Genomic DNA, 26962 nt, shown 5'->3' with positions numbered 1-26962 from the left:
CACAGACCCTCCCTTCACACTTTATCCCTCTATCCCCCCCCCCCACACACACACCAGTTAAAGCACCAACACACAAATTTAGCACGTTATACTACTGCAAATAATTAATTATGTATGATAATGACCAAGTTCTGAGGCCTTTGAGAAAGTGCGTATTTTAGAGAGAGAAATGTAGCTTCCAAAAAGACTGTGTGGCAACAATTAAGCCAGAAGTTATCCTTCAGAAAGAGCATCTTTTTAGACCTACCAGTACAATCTTATATTCCTTAATAAGCCATTACACTGGTCATGACAGAGGCAGGTATATACAGGCATATATCAGGTGCCTGCACTGTGTTCAGTACACTGGGTCCTCCAGGTGAGTTACAAGAGCAAGAACAGCTAAACAAGTAGTGCCTGGAGATTTAGCAGTGATGGCTTTTTCACAGGTGGCAATAACATTCAGGTCATATTTTAGTAACCTTTAATCTTAAATTCTGAGGCTCAATTTAATAACCTGTAAAAATGCAGATTTAGATTATTCTAATATAAACTAGTTGCTTTCCTGAGCACAGACATAAGTGTTTGGGCAATAAATCAGTGATGAAGACAATGGCAGGAGGAAGGAGAAGAGCTCAATAAGCTGTAATTAAGACATACCACAGTTTCCTCCAGCCCCTTGAGATCTTCTCTTGCTTGTTCCCTTTTATCATTCAGCAATCTAGAAAGATCACAACATTAAACACAAATCAAAAGCATGAAGTCATGTGTGAGCAAAGAACATTAAGCAACATTTAATCTTAAGTGTATCTGCTGCTCTGCACAAATTGCACCTCTCTTTGCACCTCTCTTTTCTTTTGTCTATCTACTGACATGCAGCTTTCTCACAACTAACAACTGAGCCACCACCTCCATTTTGGCAAGTGCTTCTGTCCACATGGGAAATTCTCTTATTTCCAAGAAAGGCACTTTCCTCACACATTTAGCTCATTAGAAACAGAAACATCTTTTTTTTCTTGTTTGGTTTTAAGGAGTGGAGGATTGATGAATTGCTATGACATTTCATAAAATCGTAGCTCTTAATACGTACATACATACACACACACTCCTACACGCACATCTCCGCATCCTCTAGAAAATAAGCACCTACACTGAGTAAGTGGTAAGAATTTTTTTTTTTAAAACACTAAATGGTGGTATTTTACCAAAATTATATTTTCAGTGTGCATATTTTGATATGAATGCTTCTGACTAGCCTATCTCCTACAGACACATTAAAAATCATTACATTCAAGGACGTTAACTGCAAAAACCATTGACTTACATGAGCTTTTCCAATTTCATTTCTCTTTCCTGGTCCTCAATTTTTAATTTATCATAATCAGCAGTCAGTTTCTCTTGTTCCAGCTGCAGCTTCTGATTCATACTGGAATGCAAAAGAACTAAAGTCAGCACATCTCAGTCCTGAACACCACAAACAAGCGCAGGTAAATCTAAATGCACAGAGCTGGGTTAAATAAAGTAAAACTGTAACTCCCTACTGATCATTTCTGAAAGAGAGCAAGCAAAAGCATCTGAGGAGCAATATTTTTCTCTTAAAAGTGTAACTGAATACAGTCATCTGTAATTTCTCCTCCCTTGTTCCTTCTACATTAAAGGACAAAATGTTCTTGCAACTGTTCTCCCCTGCTTCCTCATGTTTGTTATTTCCCTCTGATTAGTTGGCAGTCACACTACAAGTCTGATGAAAGAGTAAACAGTATTGGAATTGCCCAGATTTAACAAACAATTAAAAACCTAAGAATACAGTAATAAAGATCTTGGTTTTCCAAACATATTATACATAACAAGTCTAGCAAGAGTGTCACAAGAATACTGAGATAGTAACAGGGTTGTTTTGAACACATTTTGGGGTATCTAATTAACAGAAACATATTTCCACATCAGGAGTCCACACCAAGGTGAGAAAATAGGATTTGAGTTACCCAAACTCTCAGAAAGCCTGTGACAGGGTCCTCAAAATTTATGGGTTTAGATCTATTATCCTCAAAGATTCTATTATCTAGCAACCTGTAGATATAATATTATTTTTTCTTCATATCTATAATTTTATAGAACTGTAATGGCTCCACAATAAAAAAAAAAGGCACTTTAATCCACAATGCAAAATAGATGGTTGGCTGTTGAATATATGAATACTCGTGTCTGTGAAACTCTGAAATATACAGATACTAAAAACAAACAGAGCTAACCAAAAAGAACAGTCCTAGAAGCATCACAGAAGAGTAAAGGCACAAGAGACAGAGCAAATGAACGTACTCTCTGATTTCATCAATTATTTTCTGCTTCTCTTCAATCTCATCTCTCAGCCTGGACAGCTGCTTCTGATGGGCTTCCCTGTGACTCTCCATCTGCTGCTCCAGGGCCTTCTGCAGATTGCAAACACAAAGCCACGCGCTAGCGCAGAGCAGGCGCCCCACGGCCACGCTCCTCTTCACGCAGCGCCTGAACCAACCCAGCATCTCGCATTTGAAGTGTTCATCAAGGCAGTACCAAAATTGGGGTGCCTAAGCTAAACATTTGATTCAGATGCAGCTTTTAGTTTCTAAGTTGCATCAAATCAACTCCACTATCCCAAATTCACTGCTTTTAACTACGTAACTTCAACTGAGTTCCAGTGGCATAAAATTGCAGTAACAGAGGTGAAACCATACCATTCCTCAGGCACATGGAAAGCTGTTCCCAAATCCAATATAGTGGGTATTACATTTTGATTTACTGTTCATGACGACTTGTGTAAACCAAACATCAATCATGGAACCTCTTCAAAATCGTGGGAGGTGGCTCAGTTTACAAACTGTTCTCCGAAGACACAGTCACCTCAGATAGTCTGGCTATAATTTCCTCTCTCCTCCCATAACATGATCCCCAGCAGCAACACCAGCAAGCTCTTCAGTTTCAAATTGGGAAGGTCATGCAATTACACAAGGTCACGTTTTCTAATACAAGTTGGCAGTTCTGACGAAGTCTGGAAACGTTTTCGAAAGAGCACTACATGTGCACAGGAAGACAAAACTATACCCTAATTGCCAGCTTAATGAACAGCCTCCCCGTGAAATGCACTCTAAATTGTAGCATGCAATACTACCTTCATTTCCTCTGCATCCTGAAGCCGGGTCAGATGTTCCTTCTCCTTATCCTTGAAGCTGACTTCATGCATTTTTTCTGTTTTACAGTTTGAGAGAGTTGAGAATTAGCCAAACGGCTCTAGCATGTGCAAAATATTTAAAAAGTTCCCCTTTGTGGAGCGAGCAGCTTTGGAGGAACAGAAACGGCCACAGCCCTGCAGTATCCTACATCTAAAACTTTTTTTTTTTTTTTCTTCTCGCTACCAGCTCCTACTTTCATACTTTTTCTTTCAATACACTCGGTACCTTTCCAATCTGCTCTTGCCTCCTCACAACTCTGCTTACAGCAATTCTCCTCATCTCCTTTTGCCTTCTGCTAGGAGACAGTGGCCTCTAGAACCAGACCACTCCCTTACAAGGAGGATGGGAATATCAGGAGGTAGAATAAAAAGCCACTCAAAACTCATGCAGGAGATGTTTAAACAAGTTCTGTCACCACCTGCTGCTCCTGGAGCCAGAGAAGATCCCTTGTGCAACAAGTCTGGAATCATGTTAAAGCTATTAGGTAGCTATTACATTGTAAATAGGAGCTTAATACTAGAAAAAAATGCTTTTGAAATCATGTGATGCTATTCTGCCAGTTTTTTCATGTTTAGATTTCACAGCATTTCTACGAGACATATATGAGCATTCTACTCACAAAAGCATAAAGCGAGGGTCTTCACATAATTTTTCAAAAGAAGCAAAACTTAAGTTTTTCTGCATTCTGTGAATGGACTAGGCTGAAAGGGTTAATCTTTCATCTTAAGCATAAACTACAAATACATGCAGTGTGGTGAATATTCTGATTTGTAATTTCATGGTTTCACTGCAAATACTAAACAGAGAGAAAACTGCTGTGGTACTACAAAGGAAATAGTTCAACGTCTAAACACAACTTGCATAGTTAGGTCTTCTACCAGTGCACTGAAATTTCTGAGGTCAACTAAGTGAACTAAAATCCTGTTCAATCATATTTCTATGACATTGAGGTATGTCTATGATAAAGGAAGAGAACAGGATGGAAAGCCATACAGTACAAACTCGAGTGAGCAGGATAAGTGACAATAGGTTCTACACATAATTTTCTCAGATGTAGTTGGTAAAATGAAAGACTCAACACTGTACCTTGAGCACGTAGCTTGGCAAGTTCTTCATTGAGAGAGTCTTGTGATTCTTCCAGCTGCCTTCTCTTCTGCTCCATATTTTGCATGTAGTCTGTCAAGGACTTGATCTTTGCTTCATGCTTGGAAAATACAGGGAAATAGTAATGAGATTAAGTACCATTCCTCATCATCTAAAAATTCAGATGCCTGAATTGCAGATGGCTAGCAGACAATACCAAGAAGCAATCAAACAAACAACCCCACACAGATAAAGAGGTAGAGAAATACCTAGAAGACCTAGTCTGATAACAAAGAGCTTCAGAAGTAGTGATAGAGGATGCAAGATAAAACAGAGCACAGGCACAAGGTGATAAACGGTGGGGCAAAGGCTCAGCACTGGAGACCTTGTGTCTATGAACATCAGTGATCAGTTAACAAAATGCAGACCTGGAGCTAGACAAATCTAGACTAGGGGTAAAAGAGTAAAGAAACAGCATCTAATTTATATGAGAGGCACAGCATATAATAAATTTGGTTGTAAAGTAACTGCAGACCAGGGAAAAAAGAGCACAGTTCAAAAGCACGCGAGCAAACAAAACTGATCCCAAGTGGATCCTAGAGCAAGGAGCACTCTCAAACACTCCTCTTTCCCAGAGGAAAGTCATCAGCATAAATAGTACATTCCTCTCCACAAGGAGGCCCAGATGCTGACAAGTCACCATTAATACCCCCACCAACATTACCACAATGAAACCATCAGCATGGGGATCCAAAGGAGCAGGGCAAGGGCAAGCCATCTTTAGAAAAATATCAGAAACTATCCCTATGTAAAATCATGTGTATAGAAACTTTATGTATCTTCTTGTTAATTTTTTTTCCTGTATAGAAGCATTCTTTTTTTTCTGTAACAAACTGAGGTGGCCAAACAAAGCTTAAATTTAATGTTTCAATTATACTAACAACAAATCTTCAGTTTTATAAGCCCTTTGCCTATGAGCAAGCTTTTGAGCAAAACACCCCCCAGCTTCTTCCTGGTTTTGAGGAAGGATTAGTCTCCATATGATCTCACTTTCAGGGCTTCCAAAATGCTACAGCAAGGTGATGACAGTCTGGGAGTATTTGTGTGGTTTCTTCACCACATCAACACAAAACACAAACGTCAAGAAGGCGAGGTTGCAAGGCTGCAGCATCTTATATCATCCCTTTCCACAGCTTCACATAAGCCACTCAAGTCTTTACTGAGGCAAGTTCCCAAGGAAATGGATGACTTCCTTTAGTGGCAATGCCAGCTCAAAGTATCCTTTAAGATATCATAAAAATTGACAGGTTTATTTAATATTCTTGGACAGTCAATATCTCCAGGACTATACCCTCCCTGCTTACACATGCTTATAGCTATTACTGAAGATCTTAATACAGACATTTTATTGCAGAACAAGGGATTATCCCTGCCTGAGGTTTTCTTGGCTAGCAGGTGGCAAGTGAAATGCAGTAAACCCAGATCATCTCTCCACTTCACGTATACATCAATCAGAGCTAAGTAGGTTAAAGCAGTTGCCCCCTCTCTGCAAGATGCTACAGCAGCAGTGCTTGCAATGTGCCACCTACTGCCAAGTCCTCCTACCATCTGGGTTTCTAACTTACATGATTATGTTTTCCATAAAGTACCATTTTACATATCACTGCCTAGCTAGCTGCTAGCATCCTAATGTGCAGATACTGGGGACTTGCACTGTTTTGCTCATGAACCTAATAATCCTCGCTTCTTTTCTCAGGTGAAAGTGAAGGTGCAAGATACAAATACATGGTGAGAAAACCTGAGGAGGATTTTGACTATTATCCCATAAAAATATACCAAGATCTATATGGAGAACATGATCTTACCACAGAATATGCTCAAAAACATTCAGAGAGGAAAAGGAGAAAAGAGAATTAAAAAAACATGGAAAAGCAACACTGTTCTTTCATCACTCTCTGCGCACACATTGCACAGAGAAGGAGGCTGAGAAAGTCAAACCTGACTTCAAAGGGATGAGGGCGAACAACATACCTGTGAGATGAGGAGCTGGCAAGCTGCTAGCTCCCTCTCGCTGGCGTTCATCTTCCTGTTGGAGTCAATCTGGGCACTCTCTAGCTGCTTGCTGCGGTTCACAAGAGATTTCACCTCGGATTTCATCTTGCTGATGTAGAGCCGCGCCATGGTGAACTCTTCTTCAATCACCCCATTCACATCTGCTAACTAAACACACAAGATTGCAATCCTTAGGATGTCTTTCTTCAAGAAAACAAATCAAGGCAAACAGTCTTCTTGCTGTGAACCAGTTGTCTAAAGCTGGACAACCTCCATGGGAACCCAACAACGCTCAAAGAGTGTTTAAGGATCTCCAGGTCACCTTGAAAGTTCTCATTTCATTGACAAGCCTCAAAAGCAAGAAATTCAGAGAACAGCGTGCTTCATCTGCTTAGTGACTCAGCAGCTAAAATAATCAAGTCCACCTGGTAAGAGCATATTTTGACAGAAGTTTTTCATGCAGCAGCACAGAAAGGTTTTCTCTCAAGCAATTGAAGGCTGAGGTGCATTTTCAAACCACTCCTTCGAGAAGCCTCCATGCAGGGCCATGCCTTTTGATAAGGAACTGCAGGACAGAGTTTGCTCTGGAAATTTCACCTGGCAACAGGGTAACCCCTCTTTTCTCTAAATATTAATACCAGCCTATATACACACACATATTATTTCCTTTCCTGGGTTAACACTGTGCTTCTAGCTGTTCGCCTATCTTTATGTGAATTGTATAGTTGAAAAGTCACAAAACACACTGATGTGATAACATGACAGATGATTTTCTTACAACAAGCATGAGGTAATAAGTTATTATATAAGAAATATTTTATATTTCAAGTGCCTTCACTATTTTTTTCCATAACAGCCAAGGAGCAGGTGTTATGGTTTGCACCTTTTCCCTACTGCCTAAAAAATACTACTGGTCTCAAACCTTCCAACCAATAAAACACACTTTGAGAAGCTGCCAATTGCCAAGAAATTCAAAACTGTTTTACTTAAACCTTCTCAATCTTGCCTCATTTACACCAACGTCTGTCCTGGGAAACACTGACATACCTCTTACTGTAGGATTTTGTATCAAACAGCTCCATTTACAAAGATTTCCTCCTATCCTTCCAATTACAGTGGCCACCAGGGGTTGCTGTAACATCTAAACAAGGCTTGTTCTGGTGGCCCTGGAATCTCCATGAACAGATCAGGGGACACAGCCTGCAGTCTCTGTTGTAACAGCAGCCTGGAGCATCTGCAGGACTAAGTGTTCAGCAGATGACCAACAGCTCTCAGAATCAACCCGAAGTTCAGCTGCACACCCCTGTTTTTACCTTTGTGAAGCATGAACCAGGCAAGGTGGCAGCTCAAAAACTCGCCAAAGGTAAGAAATTAAAGATATTGTAAATAGCTTGCATACATCTTGAGAATAAGTGTAGCAACTGCTCTTCTTCATATGGTTTTGAATGATCAGAGAAGATAACATTAATAACAAAGAATATTTTCCAGGACATGAAAATTTTCCTTCAAAGCAGTGACATTTAGTGCCTTCTCCGAGGATTACAATTTTGTTCACTGTAGGCAAACAAAGTGTGCCAAAGTGAGAAACTGCCCCCTCCACTGTAACTGTAAATCTAAAAGCCAGGCAGAGAGCAAACTTCAAGGCAAATCTGGCCAAAATCTGCCCCATCATCTTCAGATGCATTCAGATACCAAGGCTTCTGCTACCTGAGCAATATTTGCTCTTCTTACCTTCTTTCTTCAGAGGAAAGTGATCCTCTGGAATATTTTTCCTTTAAGAGGATTAGCCAACATACAAAAGTTAAGCTTGCTTCACTACTACATACATTTTTAAATAGTGGTTAGCAACAGAGCTAAAAAGCAATGGTTTTAAGTATCCTGTGTTTAGAAACACACAAGCCATTATGCTCAGAAAGGCTGGGCTCTTTGTTGGAGACCCTGTTCAAAATTGGAAACAACAAACTGCAGAACACAGATTTCATGCAGATCCTTGCATCCAGAGGTACCAGATAGCTGTGAGCAAAGAACTCTGGATTTAAGACTAGTTCAGGTATGCGGCAGCTGTAGAGGAAGTTTCAAGCAACGGTTTAGCAGCCCCAAAGTCTAACCTCATTGATAATGATTATTTGGATTGTGAGAATAATGGGTCATGTCAACTAAGCATGGAGCAGTGTGACGTGCGTGTTGTTCAGGGTGAACCCCAGTCCAGGTGTGGGCAAGTAGATTTTAATAAGGGCATCACCACACGGACAAGCTGCATTAATCTGGTCCCAGAAACTGAGCTGGGAGTGAGAGTGGTGCCTGTGCACACTGACACTGCCCACCTCTGACCTGAAGATCACAAGTGTAAGTATCTTGCACTGCACTCTAACCAGGATTTAAACAGCAGTGCCCTAGGAGAAGCATCTCTGTAGCTTTTCCATATTAAGGTGGTGGGACCTTTTTTGCTTGTTTTTTAAATATTTAAAGATAGCCAACTTACCGTTTTAACATCATTAGTACCAATGATTCCTCCAATCTCTCCCAGATCCTTAAGCAGCAAGTTTAAGATCTCTGTAGCTCTTTTCTTCTGATGGTTACTGAGTTCCTGTAACTGGCCCAGCTCCCTTTGGGTAGTTGTCAGGACAGTCTGCAACAATTCAAAAGCAAAAGTTACCATCCTCACCTCACATTCTCTTTATTTGTAAGCAACTTCATTTAAAAAATGAAAAAAAGTGTTTCCTCACAGGACAGAATAAACTTACTGAACAACTCTCTATCTAAAGTATCTCTTCTTAAATAAGCTTGTAGGCTCATAGCTATCCCTAGTTCTGTACTTGATTTTTCCATGCTTTAAAGTTCCACAGTGCCACTTGGGGCACTAGGTCTTCTGCAGTAACTAGGTTACCCTGCTCTGTATTTCCCTGAAGGTGCCCACTGACTCCACGTACCAACACTTACTCGAGCAGCATGCAGCTCCCTCTTGCCATAATCCACTTCAGCAATTCACTAGCTAGTAAGACTACTTTAGATTATTAAACGTAATAAATCCTGTAAGAATCTTATTCACATAATACATGTCAAGGAGGTTAATCACAGAGAAACAGGTACAGAAGGATATAAAATCCATTTTTTTCAGAGATATTTCATACAAATCTGTTCTATTGAACTGGATAACAGTGTCTTATATGGGACGTGCATGAAAATAGACCTGTGAACAACAGCTTCTTAGTTTGCATGAGGAATTAAGGAACAAGGATATGTCAGGCTAGTAAGACAATATTGATTTTTCTCAGAATAGATTTTTTTCCTTCAGATTGATGCCCATTTATTTTCAGCCGCAGTATTATATTGATTTCTTCCCTGATAATCCCTGACTGCACACAAAATCCTTGTTCCACAGCACGGAGTTCAGAGAATCACAAAATTATGCAGTTTGCATAAGGCAGATTTTCACATCCCTCCTGGCATTATAGAGCTTTTAAACAATCAAAATACAAAACAGCCAGTTTTCATCCAGCTCAGCAGCTGACTGTGCACAGTACAAATGTTGAAAAAGAACCAAAATGTGCCATCAGTTATCACAAAGGCAGTCTTGATTTTATCATTTAAATAAGATGGTAGGTAGAACGTACCATCTGCAAGTATGGATCTTTCAGGAAGGTCTCTGTTATTCCACATATTAAACTATGTAACAACAGACTTGGCAGCAGTATATAAAAATTTTGAAATGGTATATAATTTCCTATAGAATTGCTAGCCGAAGGAAGTCTTTAATGGGGTACACAGTGAGGGTGGAGAGAAGGGAACCAGCACTACAGATTGCTTGTTCTTACACTCTTCTGTGCCAGCTCATCAGTCAGCTGCTCGTTGGCTCTTGTCTTGTCCTCCACTTCTTGGGATTTCTGGTCATAGTTGACTGCTAATTCTTCGAGGGCTTGAAGGACCTCCTTCACCTCATCTTTTGCAGCTTCATTCTCAATCTGAAGACGAGTCAGCTCCTCTTGAATCTTCTCATAGTCTCTCCTAGTGGAGGCCAAAAGCTGGAAACAAATGCCAGACAGCACAGGTGCATAAATCTTCCAAGAACTCAAATACTACCAAGTATTTCCCACTGAGTCAAGACTTACAATTTTAAAAAGGGCAAAAAATAGACCATGAGAGAGACCATGAGTGAGAATGTGCGCAAGAGAGAAGAAATCCTGCTATTACTGTATCAGTTTCAGTGCAAGCAGATTTGAAGCAAGCAAAAAAGGGTCTGAACTTCAGTGAAAAGTTTTAACCAAATCCTATTACAACACAGGGAAGGGGCACAGAAGCGGATTTTGAGCAGTATCGTTAAGCACAAACCAATTTTCTGCCCTCAATCCAATTTTGCAACTAGGGAAAAAAAGCAAAACACAAACTCATAATCCCAGTTTTGAAGAGAGCCAAGTAAAAACGTTCTCAGAGCCAGTCCCAAAGAGCTTGTAAGTGAGCCAATGACAACTGCTTTAAGTTGTCACCTGAAACATGGTGCTGAAGACAGACTGGCTGCTCATATTTGCTGGAGCAAACTATTAACTAAAAAAGAAAACAGAGTGTGCACATACTGGTGATTGTTTCCAATGTGTAAGAGTTACTACATTTATTCTTTGCATGCTAGTTAAGGGAAGTGCTCATATCTCAGGGGCAGCACTGACTGTAAGTTGCTACCAAACGTTTATTATGTGCCGTTATGCTTATGAGAATATTTACAAAATCAGGACTTACTGCTTCATAACTTATGTTTTTAAGTAATGTAAAGCACAAAACCCAGTCACTGCGCATATGATAATGTGTAGGGTAATCCTAAAGGCAAAGGCAGAGGGAAGCAAACGAGCTAGCTTGTGAACACTGGCACACTCCCAAAGATTCAGATGTGAGGGAAATTTATCTAGCTGGTAATACTGCAGCCTCAGAAGTGCACTCCAGCTACAAAAAAGCCTACTGGGTTGCCAAAGCCAGATGGCACGTAAATATTTAAACAACAAAATAGCCTAAAATAATGTTTTTACTAAACACAGAATGAATTATTATCTAGATGTACTTAGGCAAATTTCTGTGCAACCATTATGGTGACTCCAAGCAAAGGGAAGTGCTAGGTACCCCGCAGGGCACAAACAGCTCCCCAGAGGACTCTCATTGACATAATGCTGAAGGATTCCCCACCCTGCGGGGCTATTCCGAACGCGACAGGGACCACCATTTGCAAAGGAATGGCACCTGGCACTGACAGCTGGTTTGAGGAGGAAAGGAAACCCTGAGCTGTTTCCAAGGTGTTTCCCTGCTCCCCACTTTGGCAAGAGGGTGATCCGTGGATGCTCATAGGGCCAAAGGGAGAAGTGGATTTTGTTAGAAAACAAGTGTGTGAAATGAAGAGCAGGCAAGGAAGATTCAGGATTTCCACCGAAACATCTGGGTGAAAACACAGCCAGTGGTGAAATGGCATCAAAAGACACTGATATCAGTGCAATGCCATCTGTGACAAGCCTTGTATTTACAGTTAATCTGCTGGCTTAATCAACCAGAAAAAAAGTGCTCTGGCTAATTAGTGGGAAACAGAGCGAGGCAGCTGCAAGGCAGCACATGCACTGCAGAGCTACCCGCAAGCCAGCCAGGGAGCAACTTCCTAACAGCACTGGTGTTTGTCCTTACACACGGGACAGAGCCTTGAAAAAACTAAGTCACATAGGGGGGGAAAAAAATCGCATCAGTTTTCACAGGTAACAGACACACAGACTTATCAGACAAACCTGTAAACACTCTGGGAAAGGGATATAACCCCTGAGGCAGGCAGTTTGGTCACACAAAGCTAGGACACGTGTAAAAGGCAGAAAGAACAAGGCCAGGAGCAGATGCCTGAAAAGCGGGGGCAACTTTGGTAGCACCAACAAGTGATTTTTCAGTCTCACCTATTTCTTCTGATAATATCATCTGTAATTATTCATAGCAAAATAATGGACATGGGTAACTTCTTGCAAACTGCATTTTTTATATTGTCAAACTAGGAAGACTCTGGGCTAGTATTAGTAGCACAGATCTGCAGTGTGTGGGTACCTGAGAGGATACAGGCATACTGGAAAACAGTATTTGGGCAGGTGGGGTGGCGAAAAACACAGGCCAAACTCCATCTCGGTACCTCATCTCCAGCTTTACACCTCAGCAGGCTGCTGTGCTATTGTAGGGAGTTATCAAGGCTTAGTGTCCTTGAGAGGATCACATCAAATTTTAAGTTTAAATCTGACTGTCACAGAGGTTGCTCTTAGCAAGGAGGTTTAGCCAGTTAACATGATGACCTCTGGCCAACAACTATCACATACTCACTGAACAAGAGTCCCATAATCAAAGAAAAGATTTTATGTTCCTTTTACCTCTTCTTGATCCAACATCTGTTGTTTCAGCTTTTCAGCCAACTGGCTCTGCTGGTTGATTTCATCATCCTGCAGTGAAATAAGGTTAGGGTGGGTTTAGTTTTGTTTCATAGTTCTGCTTTGATCACTTATTTCCCCTTCCAACAGGGGCAAATAAATACAACGCAATAGCACAACCTGTCCGGGTTGAAGGAGGCGGGGGAAGAAACCCACCATACACTGAGCTACAGAGTAAGAGCAGAGCAGAGATGACCACGGCTAGGCAGATGTGCTCCAGGCACTAAACGAGACATCGAGGTGGTAATGATTGCACTTTATAACTTGCACAAGGTCAGAATACTTTTCCAATACATGTATACATCCAGTCCTTCCCTTTTCATATTAAGGGTTCCAAAATCTTGATAATAACAGTACCAGGAGAAATTACTTTTATAGGCTATGATCTGTCCACTGCTTCACTATAGCTGTTTAACTTTGAACATATGTGTAACAACAATTATGCACATATGCTTTCACACACCCACACACGCTCACTCTGTCCTCTAATTTCAACAGAAGATGAAAGATGATTAGAGACCAACTTACTAATTAAAAAAAATACGACCTGCTCTGAACTGCATTAATAAAAGAGGAAGTTGAAACCCCAACATAGAATTTAGGCACCTCATCTGTTAAATTACTGTTTTTTCCTCCTGCGTTAAAGACCTTGATGGAAGTATGCCCTGGTAACATACAGCCAGGCATCCTATTTTATTGGCATTCGAGCATCACGGTGAAGAAAACATCCTCAGGCTGCAGAGCTGTTCTCAGACACAGAAGTGAAGCCACTCACTCCCCTGTGTGGATCCTTCCTCCGAACAGGCACAGGGGCTGACAGAGGCGGTCACCTCTGCTCAGATCCTCCCAGCTGGTTCCTTTTACATCCTACCAGAGCCACATGACGTTCTATTCCCTTGCAAGCAGCTAGTAGACTGATTTCTCAAAGTAAAACCAGCATTCAAGTAGCATATATCAAAATGCTCACTAATATTAAAATAATGCCAAATGGAGCAAAAAAGGGTCCATTCTGTAACAAGGTAAAATGTGGAAATCTTCTTTTCGTACTGCAGAGATCAATTAGCTTCTCAATTCCTGTGGTAATGCAGTAATGTACCAAACTACGGATGTCATGTTTGAGGGTAAAACGCAAACCTGCTCTTAGTTCCTCCAAGGATAATGTAGTCTTTACTATTACGAGAGGGTAAGTGAAAGAATGACTGATCTTTTTTATTTACATCAGGCTCTAGAAGATATTGTGAGCTACAGGGAACATAGCCTGCTAGGCAAAAGCTGCAATTTTTTTGAAGAGCTCAACTGTTACTTTGAATGCCACTGATATGCTGAGATGCTAAGGACAAGTGTTCAATACATTAATTGATGATAGCTTTTGTATAGGTGCCAGTAACACATTTCAAGTTGTACTAACAAAAAAAGCCAACTGCAATGAAAATTAATATAGTCTCCCTTTTCTTCCTCCTCTTATAAATTTAGATGACATGATAGTTAGCTATGCAGGTACAGTATTTACCAAAAATTACTTAGGGAGGGTTAAAAAGCCTGTATCAGGCCCTTAAACCAAAAGGGAACTTGCCACTTATTTCAGGGAGAACAGTAACAAACCATCCCCACAGAGGGAATGGCAGCAGATAACTGATGTCACAGGACAACATCCAACCTGATGCAGTAGCAGTATCCGGCATTTAGGGTATTTTCAAGTTCATGGGGCTCAGAAAATACAGTCCCGCTCTATCTATGACTCCCATACAAACCCTGCAAGCAAAATACCCTATACTGCATGCTATGAAGCTGTCACAGATTTCAAGTTTCTCATGCAAAAATATCATACACAAGCAGTTGAAAACCAAAAATTTCTCTGCAATAAAACACCTGCAAAATTTCCGATAGCTGTGTAGGTAATGGAAAGTTTAGCTGAGACACTGTTCAAGGACAGAGGCAGGGTTATACTGCGCTCATTTGAGGTGCTGCTACCACCTATCTGCTTGCTCTCAGAGGGCTCAGCAGTCCCCCAAGAGGCAGAAGAGGCTGAAGCAGCCTCTGAACTTCAGGCATTTCATTTCGCATCAAGATGCACATCCTATTCTCAGCAGCCTCCAGCAGAGCATGAGGGTTCATAACAGTGGGGAAAAAAAAACACCTTGCTATCGAGACAGCACAAGGCTTGACCCTTTTGCACAATGTCCTTCAGGGCGCTCACAACCTGGGAGCAGAAGGAAGAGCAGCTCACACACTCACCCAGGACACAGCACTAGTAACAAATGAGAACCACCCACCCATTTTGGCTTAGGTTTCAGTTCATGTTACACAAAGCAAATGAATTCAAAACGAGTGTGCACACCTTATCATCCAGTTGTCTGTAGAGACTAGCAATCTCCTCATCATATTTCTGTTTCTCCTCTGTCGAGATGCTGGCAGCAACTGGAGTGATATTGTCAATAATTGGGGTGTTATCACAAGGCTCCAGGTTCTTCTGATCCTTCGCGCTGATCTGCTCATCTTCGGGCACAGCTTCTCCTGCAAACACACAACCCAGGCTGTTATACCCCGGCCTGAAACACGGACAGCCCAGGACAGACCTTGGCTGCTGCTCACACGCACTCAGGAAGGCCAAGAAGGGGATGGCTGTTTTGACACTGTGGTGCAGCCAGAGGCCTGCTATCCAGTACAGAACAGGCAACTGCTGTAAATGAAGGCCATAAAGTTAGGTACAGAAATTAGCTGCAATTTAGTTGTAAGTTAGGTACAAATTAAGTTAGGTAAAGATGGCCAAGTGGTCCCTACAGTTAGAAAACAAACAAACAATATGTGCAACAGTTCAAACAGGTGACATTAAGAAGCCTGAACTCTTGATTCCCCGCCTTTCATTCAAGTGTTCTATGGATGGGAGGAGCTCCATGGATTTACATAAGTGTAAATAAGAACAAAAATCAGTCTTTCAGCCTAAATCCCACAGGCAATTAAATGCTCCTTCCTCTGCAGGTTTCGGATGCCTCATCAACACAGCCCCCCTCCCGAGCTGCTCAGGGATCAGGACAACAAGCAGACAGCTGCATTTAAAACAATCCGCACGCCCTGCCTTGTCACATCTAGAATTAAAGAGCACAGACCAACTGGCAGATGTTGCCCATGAAGCTCAGATAGGGCGCTATCCCTCCACATTTTCTTTCACAATAATTTTCTCCGAGGAATATTCTCAATAACCTAAGTGCATTCCAATTACCAGCGTGTTGCAGCTCAGTGAAGAGGGACAGGCAAGTCGCTCATGCCAGAAATTTAATCTACATTCATTAGAGGAGAGCGTGAGGTGCCGAATGCCACTCGCAGCACTCGAGACGAGGGGCTGGTTCTGTCCTACCCATCTGCAGACCCAGCTACCACCTATTTCTATGGAAAGCTGCTGTATTTTGTTCCTATAAATAACAATCCCTCTTGCCAAAGCTGCGCAGGCTCTATTTATCATCCTGGCAGGAAAACAAGTAAACAGAGCAAATATCAAAAATGAAAAGGCAGATTAAATCAGGCCTGAAAGCAAAAGAAAACAGAACAAAACAGGGCATGAAAAAGCATGATCAATGAACTGAATATAGGGTTTTTTGTTGGTTTTTTTTCCCCTCCTTCCCTCTTCAGGTTTGAAGCATGAAAACAGTAGCTTCAAATCAAGAGCTATATCCTCTACGAAAGTACTAAACTTAAAAACACTCTGCCTTGTTACTGGGGGGTTAAAGTCAATTTGGATTATGAGACAAACATAAATTGAATTTTCACTGTTGCACTTCACTTGGGCAGAAGAGCAAAGCTGGATGCCTTTGGACCTTGGGCATTTGTGCACATGACAATGCTGCTCACACAGTGAAGAACGCTTCAGTAACGTCAAAAAAAAAATCTTAAAGTTGTCATTTCATTGGTGTATTTTGCTTAACTCGGAAACTTTCCGACTTGCACATGTGAAGGGAGGCGGGGAGCCTAAGTTTGATACAAATGCTTGGATGACAACACCATAAACTCTAAAACGCTGGACAAATCTTGCATTTCAATACAAGTCTGCTGAATTCTTACTTCAGTAAAAACTAGGCACACCTGGTTTGTACTACTAATTTACAAATTTTGTAAGTTATTTGCAAAGTCTATAGAATAAGCTATACTTCCTAGGCTATATGCCTCTATTTTGTACATTGTCTTCCTGATATAATTTCCACTACCATTTCATTTGGAAAGAGCCTTAATCTTACCCCCAGATAATGCTACTTTACAGGTCAGAAAAGAAATCAATAGCATTTTGAATACACTTAACATAAGGCTTGGCAACACTAATGAAGAGAAGAGGCAGAGGGAGGGAAGAGGAGGTATGTGTATTTAGACAAAACAATAGGGGCAGCGTGGTACAAGGCCTGCTTGCACAGCATATAGCCATGCATCTGTAGGGTCTTTTCTAAAAAGGAAAAATAAACAAAAAGAAAGCCACTGTGTTTCTAGAATGGGAAGGAAACTAAAGCAGCCGCATTCAATAAGCGCAGTGAAACATGCCGAGCACGAGAGCATTACTGAATTCCCAGCTCTCCACAAAACCAACAGCAGGCAAACTGTTTCCATAGCAATTTTACTACGCTGAAAGAGAAATATTCCCTGTGCTAAAGTGGCCCAAGTCTCCAGAGAAAGGCATTGAAAGCAAGCACTAGGTAACCACCTAACATGAAAGGCAAGGAAACCAACGGGGGGAGTATTAGCTGAAAGCAGGAAATGATTTTTTGCTCTCATAACAGGCAGATGTTACCCATTCAGTACTATAGCGGATGCATCACCCATGATGTTCCAAACGGGACTTGGTTGTTTCACACAATTTGTGGCTATGTACACAGAGATTATCATATCGAGGTCACAAATACACATTCACTACCCATACGGTTACTAGGCTGTTTTGCAGTACAGTGTCTTGTCTGGGTGCTCTCTAATATGAGGACACATCCCCATCGCTTTTTGCAGTACCTACCATTTCTCCACCTGTTCAGTTCCAGCTCCAGATGCTGAATAACATTCTTTAGACTCTTGTTTTTGTCTTTTTCTTTCTCATACTTTTTCTTCCATTCTTCTGCTGTCAGCTCCAGATTCACAGAGACCGTGTTCTTAATAGTCTTAGCTCTGGGTAGCAAACATAAAAGCTATCAGTTGCTTTGCAGCTTTTATTTCAATGCAGCAGTAAGGACTGAGAAGCTTTTCAATAACACAAAGCTAAACCACTAAGAGTTTGCAATTTGTTTTCTAAAGTGGAATGCCACAATTCAATTCTCTCTCAAAGTCTCAGTAGTTTTTAGCCTTCAAGCCTAAAACGGTCTTTCTATACCAAAATCCAACAGCCAGAATCAATCTGCTTACTGAGAAGCAGAATTTTCATTAGCAAATGAAACATTACAAGTAAATAGCCTGTAAAAGAAACTATTTCCTGTAGACTATATTTCTTTTCAATATTTTCCCAAACAACATTATGTATGTGAAGGTTGTGTGCTGCTCTGCAGGCCCAGCAGAGCAATAGCCCTCACTTGCAGTTCATTCCTTACCATTAAATGCTCTCCACGAGCAGCTCCCGTTTCAGCACAGTTCTACAGCTCATCAGCAAACAACACACATAGCAACAAACTGCATTCAAGTGCTCTCAAAGTATTTAGCTATTTTCCCCATTTATTTCAGCTGACATCCTGGTCTTCAATAAGGAGCACCTTATATAAAGACACTCCTTCTTTTCGGGTGGCAACTTGGTTGTTTCTAGCTCCATGGAGGGCATGTACTGCACATAAATTCACTACTCTCCTGTTCTCATTAGTAATGTCACATCCATCAAAGCTCCACCAGCCAGGATGTGCTGAGTCAGTTGCTAAACTGATTTGCCTTCCAAACAGCAATTGAAATACTGATTACTGGAAGGAGAAATGAAGCCAGAAGAAATGTAGACTGAAGTGACATGGAAATTGGACACACTTCCTTCCACACACATACATATATATTTCCATTGGGCTTATACAGTAAAAAGCAGAAGCAACCTCGTTCCTTTGTGATTTCAGAGAATCACACACAGCCCTCCTCCCCCCAACAAAACAAAAACAAGAAAAAAAGCAAGTAACACACTACCTTCAATCTGAACTGCTACATTTCATTGCTTCATCTTATGTTCACTATACAAATGTGAATTAAGAAAAAACCCGTAACAATCGTTAGTTTGACCATGCTAGCAACCATCTCCTTTTACAGCCTTTTCTCATACAAACTTACTGAAGACACCTGTGAGGTTCCCTTTGGGAATTCTCCTCTGCAAGCTTTTGTTCTAAGCGAGTAGCTTATGGTTGCACAGGGAAGAAAACATTACAGCAAGTAAAGATCAGAAAAACTGATGCTTTGAACAGCTACCTGGCTTAAAGGTCCTTCCCTGCCTTCTAGAAACCCCAACCGACGTCAGACAAGTTAATATCATTTCCAGCAATGCCAGTTAGGGAAAGAGCACAAAAAAATTCTTATCTAGCCTAATGATCACCAAGACTCACCGCTGCCCAAACATGAGCGTAGACTTGGTTTCTGCTTCGTTGAAAATCGATGGAGAACAACAGATGACAATGGTGGTTCTGCAGTTTCCACCAAGGGAATCCTGAAGTATCCGGGTCATTTTGCTGTCTCGGTATGGAACATGGGTTTTCTAAGCAAAATAGAAACCAGAAACAAGACTTTTTTTTCCCCTTTAATTAATGGTATCAGGTTCTCCCTCACTATAAGTTTACAGTGAGGGACTTATTGGATTTTGAAGCACATAGCACAATCAAAACAATTACACTGCAGAATTAAGATGTACCACACTGGATAAGCACTCAAGTGAAATCACTGATAATTTATTTCTTTATATTTAGTCGAGTAGCAAAAGTGTCACCGGTTTACAGTATGAAAACAAATACTTTCTTCACCCTGAATTGAAGTGCTGGCTTATTTCTTATGCACATGGTAAAGAAACAGATAAATAAAAAGTCATTCTTAAACAGCACAAAACAGGATTACTTACAGTTCCTTCTGCCAAGGCAGATATCACGTTGCCTAGTGCAGACAGAGACTTATTGATATTTTTAGCTTCATCAAGAACAGCACCCTCCGCTCCAGTTTTGCTGACCTGCCAGAGAGAACACCTCCAGTCAGGCTCTGGCACAAGCAGGAGCTTGTACAGAGACAGCTACAGCAGAAATGGGGACAGTGCAACAACCCACACTCTTGGAAGAGAAATAAAACAAACGTGTTCCCAACATGAAATGGGGAGGGTTTTTTTTTTTTAATATACACCTTTCTGTTAGGGGAAGCCTGCAATTCTTCCAGCTTTATTCCAGTTTCAGAGCAGATTCCCTGTACACCCTTACTTCAATAGAAGAATCATAGAATCATAGAATGCCTGAGGTTGGAAGGGACCTCAGAGGTCATCGAGTCCAACCCCCCTGCACACGCAGGGTCACCTAGAGCACGTGGCACAGGGCTCCAAGAAAAAGCTGCTAAGTCTCTATTATGAGGACCCTGGAGGCTACGGTAAGAGTTGCCTGTCCACGTGGATAGGGGACTTGCAAGTGGCATCATTTGCAGGGGATGCTCAGGGCATGCTCGGGCATGCTCAGTGACACAGCATATTCCTCCCAACAAGTACTTTGGCAATGCATTTTGCCTGCATGGGCCAGAAATGTCAGGGCAGAGAAGGCACGACCACAGCGACAGCGCATGCCAGGTTTGCTGCCCTGCGGACGGGACCCCAGGGCAGCCAGATGAGAGGCCTGGAAGTGGAAGGGCAGTGCAGATCTAGGGCCTCCCCACTCCGCGCCGGTGAAAGAGAGGGCATGCAGGGTTTCTGCAGAAGCATAGGACAAAGCCATGTATTTTTCTGTATGTCGAAACAAGACTACTGCACTTCCCTCTAAAAAAAATGATTGACACATGATACAAAAGGCAACATAACAGCACATGTTAAGAAAGCAATATCCCAAGGAAATCCTTATTTCAGGTTTTTAGTGGAATTCCCAAGCCAACACTGAGTTGCAAAACCGCAGCTTCTGAAGAACAGAATCTGCCTTAGTTCCCATCTTCCAAATGCTATTAACAGCTTTTCGTTTAACATTTGAAACAGAAAACTAACAGCATTAAATACTGTTGTGCATGTCTTCCACGTTCTACCAATGACTTAATTACTGCATTGCAATGAACGCCTTCTTTGAAGGGTGCACAGCCCATTGAACAAAATCATTTATTTTACCTTCTCCTTTTCAGAAAGAATTGAAATTTGCCATCACAATGGAAGACATCTATGTTGTTTTATTAGAAACAATTGTTTACACATTTTGAAATGCACAGTAGTTACCAAGGATCCAGTTCAAAGGACAGCATTTAATTTTATCTTCTTTCCAGTGAATGAATTTTGAATATCCACAAGATATTAAAAACTGGGAAACATGTACTTTTTTTCCCCTCAGTGCATTAGCATTCTAGACCATTACTTTGGTGATAAACAGACACAAGTTATTTTCTGTTTAGTATTTTTCCATAGTGGAAAGCAGAAATAGTCAGTACAATTAAGAGCATCTTTCAGAGGCTTCAAATAGATTTCAGCTGTATAACTGAAAACGAACTGTGGTTCTTTCATTGAGCTAGATGAAATAAATGTAGAATCTCCAGGAAGAGCATACATCTGACACGAATAAGTAACAGTATGTAACAGTAATTTGATAAATTATGTAACTTTTTTAAAATGAAACCCAAAACTCCATGTGAAACTACTTGGAAGTACCCTGGTTCAATCCACTTCATTACACTACAGATCTTGCTTCTGCATTTCATACCAAACAGTTCTGCTCAGTTCCTTTTTACCAATTAACTTAAAAAAAAAAAAAAAAAAAACAGCACGCCAACAAGAACATTCAAGATAAAACTTCTGTTAAACTTAGTAACTCTGCTTAGTTTGCAGCAACACATACACACACATGTACGTTCTGTGGAGTGACCGCATTAACACATCCAAGAGCAGCTTAGGAAGAAAGCAAAATTACCTTCTCGCTGCCAGCCAAGTCTACCAGGTAAAGCTTTCCACTGAGTTTCTTCTCAGTCTCCACATTCTCTTGCTTAATATTAATGAGGAAGATACTGTGACTTCTAGAGCTGTGTTCATTCATATCTGCGGAGCAATCACATTTTAAATGTTTTGTTTAAATGTCTTTTAGAGAAATTATTTCACCATAATAGGTCTATCACTAATGAACTCAAAACAGAGTCCACTTTGTGGACAGAGTCAAAAACAGAGTCCAGCTCTGCACACCATGGAATGAGCTCTTAAATTGTTCATGTTGGGGAAAAAGTAACCAGACTCATGCTAAATGACACTCTTGGAACAAAATAAAAATATAATCACCAAAGATAAAATGAAAATAAAATGATCAAAAGTTGGGGGGCAGGGAAAGAAAGAAAGAAGGAAAAAAAAAAGAAGCAGCATGGTGGTGCTAAGTATAACAAAATGCCAGTTCATGGGTACAAACATTTGGACACACTGAACAAACAAAATCCATCTCTCAATCAATGAATTGAGGTTATTTAAAATCTAGACCTGCAATTAGCAATTTAGTTCACCATCCTGGACTAAATTGGTTTTTTGTCTGTCTTTTTTTTTTTTCTCTTTTTGAGTTGAGCTGAGCAAGAGAATTTAAAGTGCAAAGAAACAAAAATATATCCTTAAATTTGGGAAGACTTAATATTTTTATCAAAAATTTATCATTTACATTAGAGTTTCAGAATGATTTTTACTGCTTCTGTAGGTGTAAAAAATAAACAAAACCCTCCTTCACCCATACAATAAGCATAGCACAGGCAGCTGAAGTGTCAGCTTCTCAGCTCAGAGTTTCTAAGCTCAGTGGTAACCACATTATGCTTCAAGTCCCATAAAGCAGCAAAGAGAAAAAGCTTTTAAGTTTTAAAAAACAGGAAATTATTTTTTCCCCTCTATTTCCCTGGTTACCATCACCCCGCTGCCATTTTTCCCCAATTCACAGTCTCAACTCCCTCTTTCTCCTCTATCTCCAAACTATGTTTTTCTATTACAGTTGCAAATTTGCTTTTGGCCGCTCCTCGATCTCAGTCCTGGCAAAGTGCACTCTCTGTCGAACTTCTGTCTGAACTTTTGTGTGGCAAATGCTGCAGATAATACAACAGCAAGAGGTAGATTTGGGTACTTTTGGTTAAAAGCAATAGCAAAAGCCAAAGGAATAAACCTTATGCAGGAAAGAAAAAAAACATTTCTACTAGTGTGGGAAGAAAGGCAAGGAAAAATAGAAACAATGCAGTATTTATCAAAGCAAAAAAAAGTAAAGACATGGAAGAGAAAGCAGTTACCAAGGACATCATAGAAAATAAAAAGAAAAAAGAAAAAATACACAAGATTTGAGTTGTAAGTTGAACTCCTGCCAAGTTCACTGCGTGAATCTAACATCTTGAAATATAAATTGGAAAATAGGCCAAAGACACCTGCCCTTCTTATCACTGTAGAGCTAGGTAGGCTATATATAAGCTTGCTATGGGCTGGAGGGATTTTTATTTGTTTAGAAAGACTTGTTTGCTTTGGAATCGTTGGAGCTCGGGCCAAGCTACTGCCTCGCTGAGATCAGTCACAAGGGATAAAGAGAGTGTGATAACAGCAAAGAATGGGAGCTCATTCTGGAATAAAAGCAACTTCTCCACAGTTTTTGCTCATCATTCTGACCAATGCACTCCTCAGCACTCTAGCACCCTTGATTTGTAGCACAGAGAAAAATGTACATATATAAATATATATGCTCACTATGTATGTTTAGTAATACATAATTTTGCAGTACCTACATCATGGGCAACAACAGAAATGTTGACTTTCTATATCTAGTGGCATCTGTTAAACTTGGGAGTTCTGAAAGCTGAAGCTATCACTAAATATTATTTCTTTTACAGCAACATGCAGAACCACAGTGCTAGTCATTCCTTAGTGTTAAAATCTGTGCATCACTGCATCTTTCACCTAAGGATATTAATGTTTGTGAACATTAAGAATCAACACCCCACCACAAAGCAACTCTAAGCAGTGCTTTGTAGACAGAAAAGCTTCCCTAGGTTACTTACTTGTAACAGCTACGTGGCGGTTAGCTTTCCCTTCATCAATGACATCCAAAACCTCCTCAGGACTAGACACAAATCTTTCTGTACATCCCTACAAAAATGCAAATTGAGCACAAAAATTTAGTAAGCTAAGGAATTCTTTCCCCCTTCTCCTCTGAGTACACAGAACACTATCCAATGTATACTGCTAAGGTTCACCACATATGTTCACAAGCACAATTCACATTAAGTGAACAATCCAGGTGAAGGCACAGAAAGCTGTGAAAAAATTGACAACTGTACCTAACCCAACAAATCTACTGTAAAAATGGAAGATCACAGCATTGATACAGCAACACACTAAAGAAAAAAACCTTTAAGATTTCAAACTCTTTCAGATTCAACATGAAATAGAAATATGAATACTTAAATCTTAGCATCTTTATAACAAAACGTGTTTCAAGTCAGGAAAAATAAAGCAAGCATAAATGATTCAAACCCATTAATATTTCAAGAAGCTTTAAATACAGAGACTAAATGTACTTCAACATCCACGATTTTGAACACATGAGATGAATCACCTCAATCAGGATACAAACTGAGATCTGTATAGAAATGCATGTATTGAGTATCTGAGAAAGAACAAAAAACAAGCACCAAGGTTTTACTTGTACCTTAACATACGGAACTCTGTTTTTATCTTCGTGTACAGCAAGGTTTGTTTTTGACACTAGGAAGAAAGAAGCAGCTCATTACAAATACTGCACAAGTAATGATGTGTCAGCTAGAGGCATGACAGATAGTCTGAATGCATTAACTCTGCAGCTTTAGAGTGTAGTCATTTCCCACTCATTATCCATCATGGTTTCTGTTACATAAATCTATAGGGGGAGGTTCTTTAAAGCAAATTTTACAGCAAATTGTAAACATTTATTTTTTTCAGCTACAATTACACCCTAAGAATATGCATCACCAATAAAGATCAGACCTGTAGGGTACACCAAAATTCAGTGGTGGTTTGGAATGACTCAGGCCCTTCTGTAAAAACCTCTATGCTCGCTAATTGATACTCAAGCATCACAGAAGTAGGTGTACAAGGGCCAGAGAAGCTACAACCTAAACGGCATCATTTTCTTTTGTAAACCCAGTCACATAGCTTGAATTTAAAGCCCTCTCAAAACAACTGAGTCGACACTAAGGGGGAAACAATTCACTAGAATGAACATGACACCATTTAGCCATGGAAGTGAAAGAAATGAAAAACTTACCATCAAGTAGGTCCCTTATTTTGTCCAAATAAATCTCAAAGTAGGAAACCTAAATAATTAAAAACATTATGTAATTACACTTTGGTAAACTGATTGTACTTTTATTTCTCTATTTGTCAAAATAAAAAGCACCAAACTAAAAACAAGATCCATTTCTCACACATTTTGAATTACAACTCTTCCATGTAAAAGTATTTGTATTTTGAATGATCTACATGTCATATTACCTGGTCTTTCCCTCTCTCCGATTGATTTAGGAAAGCTTTACAAAAAGGCTGCACAAAGCTTATCTGCTGCATATTTTCCACCACGTGCAAAATGGACAAAATACTGCCTATAACATTATCAGTCCAGCATCACTAGCAGGGTACAATTTGACAACTGAAAAGGCACACAGATATCCAGCAGCACAAACCAGAGGGTTTAATACCCTAGAGTCACATAAGCCTAAGCAGTGCACATTAAATGAAACTAAGTGAAGTGTATGTAAAGCTCTTTCCTGAATGAGGTCCAAGAGAGCTACCTGAAGACAGACACTGTCCTTGAAATAGAGAGAAGAGAAAAAAAAAATATATGCTTAGAAGGAGGGAGAATGAATAACTCTTTGTGTAGAGTTTTCAACTCTGACCAAAGCAAACAGAAATGCACTAGGGGGATGGTGCCCAAGTGCACTGTAAATAAGCTTTTTCCCAGGGATTATTTAGCTAGCCAGACCGACAGCTAAATTCTAGACAACAAAGCATAATATGATGTTATAGGAAAAAATAAGTTATTTACTCTTTAAATGATAATTTTGTATTACTGTGTTGTCACTGTCTTTAACATACAGATGTGTTTCGCTCATGTGCTTTCTTCATCTGTGTGCCATTTTCAAACCATCCTCTGGACTAGCTTGCTTCTACCGTCTAATTGACCTACAGTCATTTTGTGTGCTTTGTGTTATCCTAATAACACAGTGCTGAGGACCAACATACACTGCAGATGTTCCCCTCTCTGTTCTTAACGGGTCTCTAATAAAAGGAGGAGGGGAGGAAAAGAAAAAGAAAAAAAAATCATTCACAAAGGAGAAAAAAACAAGATCACTCATTTTCAAAGTCGGCTTCATTATTAAAAGACTGACAGTTCGTTAAATTCCTGGTCTCAGTGACAGAACACGCATTTCTCTAGTTGACAGCTTCTTGTATAACCATTCACTCATTCATTGCTATTTAGGCAGCTTTTCTGTTACAATATTCAAAAGTGTCAGCTACGATAGGAAACCACTGAAACAACCCGGTGCTGGCAGAACATGATTTACAAAGTGATAATCTGCTGCTGGGACAGGAATTCACTCTGCCTAGTGTCTAGTACAAAGAGGTCCCCATCTGCCGGTATCAAAGCCCTATCAAGTAGAATAGCAAAAGCCATGGCAGGGTTTTACACATGATGGCAATGAACCATTCTCACTCTTGCAGGAGCCATTGCTGTAAAGCTTCAGAGATCTCTCTTCTTAAGGAGCTCAGAATTTTACAATCCAAGATCAACTAAAACTTTGGATGGCTTATTTTAACTTTGTGAAGTTGCTTCTGTCCAACACTGCTTGAGAACAGGCAATGCTCTCACTGCAAGAGTGATCTAGCACCTCCAGAAGGAGGGTAACAGCTTCAAAGAGGCGCAAAACATGCTAGATTATACTGGATTATTAGGAAAAAAGAAACTCAGGGGTATGTCAGGGGCGTTAACACAGTGAGTGAAAAGTCACTCACCATATAACTTCTGGGCACAATGCAAACCAGTCAGAGGGGCAGAGGAGCAGGATGCTGTTTCACCAGGTCTCAGGAGAAGAAGT

The 26962-nt window shown here is 40.4% G+C and overlaps 1 protein-coding gene across 2 annotated transcripts in view; it reads right to left on the bottom strand.

Annotated features, from left to right (window-relative positions):
• The window catches only part of KIF5C (kinesin family member 5C), a 69685-nt gene that overhangs the window by 15774 nt on the left and 26949 nt on the right, over window positions 1-26962 (bottom strand). For both annotated transcript variants that reach the window (XM_026052153.1, XM_026052154.1), the window contains exons 5-21: window positions 25135-25183; window positions 24541-24596; window positions 23891-23978; window positions 21802-21926; window positions 19788-19892; window positions 19282-19430; window positions 17739-17887; window positions 15090-15265; window positions 12695-12763; window positions 10139-10345; window positions 8806-8952; window positions 6303-6491; window positions 4275-4392; window positions 3128-3204; window positions 2299-2408; window positions 1304-1405; window positions 640-700 (exon numbers count right to left, since the gene is read on the bottom strand). In XM_026052153.1, the coding sequence (XP_025907938.1) occupies window positions 640-700; window positions 1304-1405; window positions 2299-2408; window positions 3128-3204; window positions 4275-4392; window positions 6303-6491; window positions 8806-8952; window positions 10139-10345; window positions 12695-12763; window positions 15090-15265; window positions 17739-17887; window positions 19282-19430; window positions 19788-19892; window positions 21802-21926; window positions 23891-23978; window positions 24541-24596; window positions 25135-25183 (1977 nt within the window). The remainder of the gene's footprint in view (window positions 1-639; window positions 701-1303; window positions 1406-2298; window positions 2409-3127; window positions 3205-4274; window positions 4393-6302; window positions 6492-8805; window positions 8953-10138; window positions 10346-12694; window positions 12764-15089; window positions 15266-17738; window positions 17888-19281; window positions 19431-19787; window positions 19893-21801; window positions 21927-23890; window positions 23979-24540; window positions 24597-25134; window positions 25184-26962) is intronic.

Source organism: Nothoprocta perdicaria, unplaced genomic scaffold (assembly GCF_003342845.1).
Source record: "Nothoprocta perdicaria isolate Ctin4 unplaced genomic scaffold, notPer1 scaffold_84, whole genome shotgun sequence".
Classification (NCBI taxonomy): domain Eukaryota; kingdom Metazoa; phylum Chordata; class Aves; order Tinamiformes; family Tinamidae; genus Nothoprocta; species Nothoprocta perdicaria.
This window is presented reverse-complemented; position numbering and strand designations above follow the sequence as displayed.